We start from the raw sequence: 8,192 nt of genomic DNA on the forward strand, positions 1-8,192 counted from the left end.
CTGCGGGAGGCAGTGGAAGACAGGAGTGCCTGGCGTGCTATGGTCCATGTTTTGAAAAGGAACAGTTTCATTTGGGTTTAGAAGATTCTGTGTAGGTTGTCACAGAAGACCTTCTCCTTTGCAAAGGGGAGTCTTCAAGATGTACTGGAATTGCAGAATATCCATCGGGAGTCCCATTCATCTGAGTTCCTTCCATCTTGAAGTGACGGTTGAGCCAAGGCCCGCTCTACAGCTCATGCTTGCAGATGTAGGCATTCTGTTTGTGGCATGCCGCATCATTCCATTTTGAAAAATCTAGAGGGAGAACCAGTCACATGTTATGGGATCGTGCAACAGCCAACAGCTTTGGGTCCCAATACTTTTGGGATGTCAGAGGCAGTATGCCAGTTGTTGGGGAACACAAGTGGGGAGAGCGCTGTTGTACTTGGACCCTACAATATGGGCTTCCCATAGGCATTTGTTTGGCCACTTTGAGAGCAGGATGTTGGACTATGATGGTCCTTAGGCCTTATCCAGCAGGGCTCTTCTTATGACCCAACTAATCACGGCAGGAATATTCAAAAACAGACAAGAGGTCCATGCTACACAATAGGTAGCATTACCTCCTACTCTGAAGTATAAAATACTCTGCTACCCAAATCCAGTCAGTGGGGTTTGTCCACGTGGGAATCATACTGTTTCTCTACATAAAGGTGAAGTGGTACTAAATGGAGCAAGGATGGGGGTCCTATCCTGTCCTGACCACAAGTGAGGGCTCATGGGTTAAGAAGAGATATGAGAGTGGCCTATTCCAGTGTTTCCCAACCAGTGTGCCTCCGGATGTTTTGGGACTACAACTCCCATCATCCCTAGCTAGCAAGACCAGTGGTCAGGAATGATGGGAGTTGTAGTCCCAAAACATCTGGAGTCACACTGGTTGGGAAACACTGGTCAGTTAGTGGCAAGTAGGGTCAGGCTGAAGTTTCAGGACCTTGGATAGCTCCAAGCCTACAGCTCCTCAAGTGGTGATTCACAGCCTATGGAAGACACTCCAGAGTGGCCTAATTGGTTGGGTAATACCGTATGTAGATTAATCAAGCTGGCATTTCAGGACCTTGGATAGCTCTAAGCAGGCAACTTGCTCCAATGGCATCAGGAACTCAGCTGAGGTTTTTGTATGTCTCTTGGACCTAGTTGCCCTCTCAGGCTAACCTCTGTATAACCTCTGTAGGAGATACTGAGATGCTTTTGAACAGGGCAGCCTCCCTCCTGGATAGCAGCTCCCAAAAACTGTTCACCTGAACGTTTAATGATGACTCTTTCTTCCCACTGTTGAGGTGAGTCAGCATCAGGAACGGCTGCCCCACTCACAGAACGCAGCAGCTCCACGCAATATTTATTTTCACCCCGTTTGTTGGGTGCCCCCAGCATCCATGCTTTATAGTTGTAGGTAGACTCATCTGACCACCTCCACTTGCCGTTCTGGAAGGCGAAGAGAGAAAGGAACATGGAGATAAGTGTGGAGGTGAAGCAAAAGCCTAAGTTCAGGATCTGGTGCGGGGCCAGTCCACCCAATGAGCAAAGTGAGGTGGCCACCTCAAGCAGCAGATTGTGGATGCTGTAAAGGACATAAAAGTGGGAAAGGGCCATAATCGAATGGTTGTTGTTGTTTAGTCATATAGTCGTGTCCGACTCTTCGTGTCCCCGTGGACCATAGCATGCCAGGCACTCCTGTCTTCCACTGCCTCCCGCAGTTTGGTCAAACTCATGTTCGTAGCGAATGGTAAAGCACCTGATTTGCATTCCAGGATCAATCCCCATCATCTCTAGGTAGGGCTGGGAATGCACCATGCCTGAAACCCTGGAAAGCTGCTGGCAGTCAGTGTAGATACTATTGAGCTAGACAGTCCAGTCCAGGCAGTTTCCTGTGTTCCAAGTTGTTATTTAATTTATAATTAGTCTATTGCTACTCCAAGGGGGGGAACACATTTGGATTTTGAAACTCAGGTGCCGAAAAATAACTTGGCCAGCCCTGATTAATATCTACTTTGACTTGGGAGAAGGGGAAACTGCTCCACCTCACATAGCAAAATGTCGTGCCCGAACCTACCGGTAGGTCTACTGATTCCCTATTGTCTCTGGAATAAATTCCAACCTAGAAGGGTCACATCCACCATCTATCACACAGTGGTCCAAGAACCTCACCCCCTTTGATACATTTGAACATGTTTCCTATGAATATCAGTCTTGTGTGGATGCCTGTTTGGGTACCTCGATGGCTTATGTTAAATTTAATGCTCATTTGCCAGGCACAATCTTTACCTAATTTTAGGTGCCAGGCAAAAGCTTTCCTTTCTACCCAGGCTTTTGGCCTTTAATTGGAAGGGTTTTTAAGTATTTGTGGCCTCTTTTAATGGGACAGGATCTGCACAACCTGTTAATTATGTAAATAGTTTTTTTAAGGTTTTTATTGTGTTCATTGAAATGGCTTTTAGTATTTATGTGGTATCTGTAAGTCTCTTTGAGTCATTTCCATGAGTAAAGCAACACATGACATTATTACTATTATTATTATTATTATTATTATTATATTTTATTGTTTTTATTTTTATTATTATTCTGATGGAATTTGCAGATGTCTCTCATTCACTCCCCCCCTTTGTTTGCTTTTCTTTCTTATTTGCTAGTTTGCTTTGTAAAAAAAGTAATTTAAAAAATAAAAAAGAATGAATTTTGAGACTCACATGAGCCCAAATCTGCATCACATACGGTAATAGACTGCACACTGATTCCTGAAATGTGTCCTGCAGTATACAAGGGCGTCTGTTTTCTCTTGGGAACATTGTCTGAGGAGAAGCACAGAGGAGTCTAGACACTTACATGTCGGATATCATGCAGTCCAATCCACACATTGCTGGGTTCCGTCTGGTAAGCAAAGATGTGGTCAGCCACCACAAGAGTCTCTGCAACAGTGAGGATAGAGGCAAGGTGTGCCCCACGGTGGTAACTCTGGCATTCGATCTGAAAGGTAGGGAAGGCTTTTAATGCCACTGTTCTCCTCCGACGTCATAAGAAGGAGGATGGTGCTTAGTGCCTCCTCCTAGACTGGCTATAAGTAGGGAGCTGGGTAAGCAAGTGGGGGCTGGTTGTGGACAGACTGAGCTTGGTGGATCAATGCCCCATTTCTCCAAGTGGAACAGCCTCCACTGCCTTCAGGTCACCAAACCTGACAGGATGGAAAGGAGGAGAGCTAAAAAAGTGGGGAAGCATCAAACTTATTGGAACATCTTACGCAAGAGTGGCCTCAGTGACAAATACCTAACCCAAGGCTTCGTGCCCCCTCTGCTTCTTACCTCAGCTTCTTCCCAGGTCATCTTAGCTTCAAAATAGCCATAACAGTTGCCCTGGTATTGCAGCCACTCCCTGGCACAAGTGTCAGCCTTAACTGCTCAGCAGAGAGAGAGATAAACCGAAAGGAAGGTGGGCGAGACCGGGATAATTACATCCTTTTTCTTCAATAAGCATGCATGGTTCCCTCCCCCACTTCATCCTCACAAGAACCCCATGAGGTAGGTAGGTTAGGCTGAGAAATAGTGCCAGGCCCAAGATCACCGTGAAGTATAGGTGGGTTCCCATGAGGCAAGACACAGTGATAACAGCAAGAACCTTTAGTGAACTAACAGAACTGGACAACAGGGGCAAAGCAACTACTTATATACATTTCACTCCCACTGCCAATGTGATTGGCTGTCCAAACTTCCAAGCTGCGAATCATAACTCAGAGTTTAAGGGCCAATGGCAGAGGCACAAATCCTGAAATGTTCTGTGATGGAATATCATGTATTGAATCAGAACACAGGGGCTTGGAATCCTTAGTCCAGGCTCAAGCTCGGGCAAACACAGACCACTGAATACATAACGCACCCAGTGAGCTTCTTGGCTAAGTGCGGATTTGAAGACTGATCTCCTGTTCCAACACTCAAACCCAGGGGTTGGAAGCTGAATCGGGCCAGTGGGCTGGTCCTGACCTTTCCTAATCCCCGTTGTGCTGTGCCTTCTAGATTTTAAACCAGGAAAAGGTTGATGTTTTTTAAAACAGATCTGTAAGCTGCTAGGGGTATTGGGGCTTTGGGGCTAAGGGCCAGGGTAAAAATGCTTTTATATAGATGAAATATGCTTTAACTCTGGAAAAATTCTGCGTCTAAAGAACTGCCACTATGCCTGCTCCATTAGCGCTGAATAATGCAGGAGAGACTTACCTCCCACAAGAGAGCTTGAAACCAGGAAACTGGCCAGGAAGACACTTAGATAAGTGATAGACCCCATTTTTTTCTTGGTTCACCTGAAATTACGTAAGGAAATAGGACCAGAAGAACATAAGAATCCCCAGGCTGGAGCATCCATGGGCAAATTCAGATCTGTAGTGTGTCCTTTCCGACCATGGATCCCTCCCATTGGTTATTTGTTGGGGATAGACCCACCAGGCAAAGCCAGAAAGAGGTCTTCAATATTTAGACCAAACCAACAGTCTCATGTTCCCTGCAGATTGCAGGTGGCAATGTTGCACATCTCTGCTGCTTACTGTGCCTGAGACCAGACAGTCCCAGGCAAATTCAGTAAGCTATCATAGGAACCTCAGATGTTGCGTTATACTGAGTCAGACCATTGGTCCACCGAGCTCAGTATTGTACCTGCTGACTAGAAACAAATCTCCAGGGTTTCAGACAGGTTCCTTTCCCATTCCTACCTGCGGCTGCCAAGAATTGAAGCCAGCATCTTCTGCATGCAAAGCAGATGCTCTACTGGTGAAGCCCCAGAGTCCTCTTAGGGGAAGTGTCATAGCTCCATTGTAGAGTATCTCTTTGCATGCAAAAAATACCAAGGTTGAATATCCAGCATCTCCAGGAAAGTCTGGAAGAGAACCCTGCCTGAAACCTGGAGAGCTGCTGCCAGTCAGTGTAGAGAATACTGAGCTAGATGGTCCAGTCATGTGACTCAGTATAAGGCTTCTTCCTGCATTCCTAGTTCCTCCTATAATGTGGAACCAAATCAATCATTCATCCAACCCAACTCAGCAGGCAGGCCCAATTTATGCCCATTTTACAGATGGCCAACAGACAGTGAAGTGGTACAAGTAGCATCTGCAACAAGACCTGGAACCTGCAATCCTCATCTATCAGGCGACAGAGGATCCAGCCCCCATGTCAGGTTGCCATGAACGGATAAGACAAGGAAAAGTCCTTACCAACTGCTTTTTGATTCAATATTCACAGAGAGAAGCTTGCAAATGCAGCCTCTTGGAATAATGGTGTTGTCCCGAGTGACTGTGCACCCCCTCCCTCTTTCATGTATCATCACTACAGGTGCTGAGAAGTGCCCTCTGCCTTTGAGCTCTTTGCTCTCCTACTTTCAATGCTTGCCAGGTTCTGGGAGAGTGGGGATCTGGAATGCTTTCTAAAGACACTATGTCTGTCAGCTGTCGCCCCTCTGATGCTTCTTTTTCCTCCTCCTCCTCTCCCATTATTTCCCAGCTTTCTCCCTCATCTGCCTCTGAGCTGTGATCTCCCTTAAACCCCTGTTGTAATTCTGAACTGTCTCTTGTTCTTCTCTGGAAGCATCAGGCTGGGGAGGCAGTCTCCACCATTCCTCCTCTGCCCAGTCCCTGACATCATCTGAGGCCCTTCTTTGTGTGCCTCCTCCGCAAGAGGTCTGTAGGATGATGACACAAGAAGCCTAGCATCGTAAAATAGAATTGATGATACAGAAAAATCAGGGAAGCTCAACTGCTCACCTGGACCCTTCGACTGATTCTCTTCTGAAGGTAGATGCGTATAGCTACCTGCTGAGTTTGGATCTTCCTCAATGGTCTCTCCTGCTCCACAGAAAGGTGTTATATAGGACTCATCTGGACATGATGAAAGACCACAGGCAGCAGGTTAAGGAAATGACTTGATGTGCTACTGTTCACATTACACAAGAGATGGCCGGGCCAGGAGATTTCGATCAGAGGCCAAAAGGTGTGGACCTCTGTCACAAATGACTCACTGGGGTTGTATGGAACCTTGGGCCAGTGGCCCATCCAGTCTAATAGCATCCTGTTCTCACAGCAGCCAATCAGATGCCAACAGGAAGTCTGCAAACAGGACTTTGTGCTCAAGGACACTATCCCTTCCTGTGGTTTCCAGCAGCTGGCATTCAGAGGCATATTGCCTCCAGTGGTATGGAGGCAGAACGAAGTCATCAGGGCTGGTTGCCACCGATAGCCGTATCCTCTACGAATTTGCCCCATGGTCTATGTAAGCTATCCAAATTGGTGGCCATCACTACAAATTCGGTAGTTTAACTGTGCGCCATGTGAAGAAATTTGTTCTTTTGTCTGCCGTGAATCTTCCAACATTCAGCTTTGTTTTATGTCTATGGGTTCTATGGATCGATCATTCATTCATTCATTCATTCCCTGCCTTTTCCCTGACAGGGACTCAAGGTGGCTTGCAGATAAAATAAGAACAGCTGGAATAATTATAATTATTAATAAAATGGAATTACTTAGCAAAAGGTTTTTTTCCCCACTGAAAAGAGGAAATCTTAGTCAACAGCTCAGATTCTTCTGGGGTCAAGCTTCCACCCTGCTCTTACCCAAGGGACCACATAAGGTCATACCTGGGGCTCAGTTTAATCACAGCAATCTTTGACGAAAGGTTGGGGTGGAAAAGGTCATGTTACATGCACCACAAACTGTTGTCAGTTTTAGACCATCATGGATTCTCCCCCAAAGAACCCCGGGATCCGTCTGAAGCAGGGTCAGCCCTGCCGTCCACCAGATCAAAACGATCTGTTTCAGGGGGGCAGTTGGAAGTTCAGTGGTGGGCAGGAAGTTCAGTGGGGCAGTTGGGAAATATAAAATTCGGGAACTAGTGGTGTACATGTAGGGATGGGCCAAACTTAATTTCGAGATCTATCAGTACTTCATTTTTTCTGCTCTTAAGTTTAGTTTCCCACATTTTCACATCAGTTTGTGGGAGGCGGGAGGTCGGTTGTTTTGGGGTTTTTTGAAGTCTTTATAAAAAATTCATTGGCATTTCTTTGCAAATTCCTCTTAATATACAAATGTTAGTATATCTTAATATACAACTGGCTGCAAAAGGGTTGGCCACATCTGGTCCTGTTAGCTAGGGATCATGGGAGTTGTAGGCCAAAACATCTGGAGGGCCACAGTTTGGGGATGTCTGCCATAGGCCATTATGCCATATTGCTGTCTACCCTCTTGTTCTTAGAGGATATCTGATGGCAAGGATGAGTCCATAAGACTGAATCAACAACATGGTGGCCAGACATGATTTTACTTTTTTTTAAAAATGAATGCATGGACATGTGCTGAGACACAGGTTTTTATTTGCAACTGATATTATTGCTCATGTCTGTCATCAGCCAAATTACCGTTCTCACCCTAAAGTGCACTGATCAAAGCAAAAGTGATATTTAGCAAGAAAGACTTAAGGAAGAAAGACTTATGGCTGAACTGTCAAAAATCTGAAATATCCTTGCATACACAGACCTTTCAGCTGTCCTTTTCAGGCCATAAGGAAATCTATAGGCCTCGGGGTTCTCCTTTGACAGGTTCTCCTTTACAGTGGAGAGGTTTCACAAACCATCACTCGGGTTGATCTTGTTTTTGCCATTGTTTCTCAACATGGGGTAGCTGCGTACGAGTGTTTGTGTCTGTAGCCTCTGGTCATGCCATAGCGTGACTGTCACAATGCATCCGCAGCCCCTGGCCAGCCTGGGGAAAGAGTGGATGCATAATGAAAGCTGCCTCACGGAATGGACTTTGGTGAACTGATGTCTCACAGCTTTGATTGGTTTTTTATTCGAACTGGGCTCTATGTCACAAGTGTTCTTTGAAAACACCTTCAGGCTAATTCATGCAAAGGTTTGTGCCTACGGCAGCCGAGTTGGTTCAGGCATGGACTTTCCAGCTGTCTTCTCACAAGCTGAACCCATTGTGTACATGCTAACTGCCACACATGGAATTCAGTCTGTTTGGGTTTGTAACACATCTACACACCTGTGAGATTTGTCTATAGCTGACATGCATATGCACCTGCCCAAGCAGATAGATAGATAGATGATAGATAGATAGATAGATAGATAGATAGATAGATAGATAGATAGATAGATAGATAGATATAGACAGATAGATGATAGATAGATAG

The 8,192-nt window shown here is 45.7% G+C and overlaps 1 protein-coding gene across 1 annotated transcript; it reads right to left on the bottom strand.

Moving 5' to 3' along the window:
- Window positions 1-226: 226 nt before the first annotated feature.
- On the bottom strand, window positions 227-4,305 carry LOC118095298 (regenerating islet-derived protein 4-like). The gene is made up of 5 exons (XM_035136433.1): window positions 4,239-4,305; window positions 3,333-3,427; window positions 2,860-3,000; window positions 1,347-1,461; window positions 227-294 (listed from the first exon to the last, which is right to left on the bottom strand). Exons 1-5 carry the CDS (start codon window positions 4,303-4,305, stop codon window positions 227-229), a joined length of 486 nt encoding a protein of 161 aa, XP_034992324.1.
- Between the last annotated feature and the right edge of the window lie 3,887 nt (window positions 4,306-8,192).

The sequence above is a fragment of the Zootoca vivipara genome, chromosome 13 (genome assembly GCF_963506605.1).
Source record: "Zootoca vivipara chromosome 13, rZooViv1.1, whole genome shotgun sequence".
NCBI lineage: Eukaryota > Metazoa > Chordata > Lepidosauria > Squamata > Lacertidae > Zootoca > Zootoca vivipara.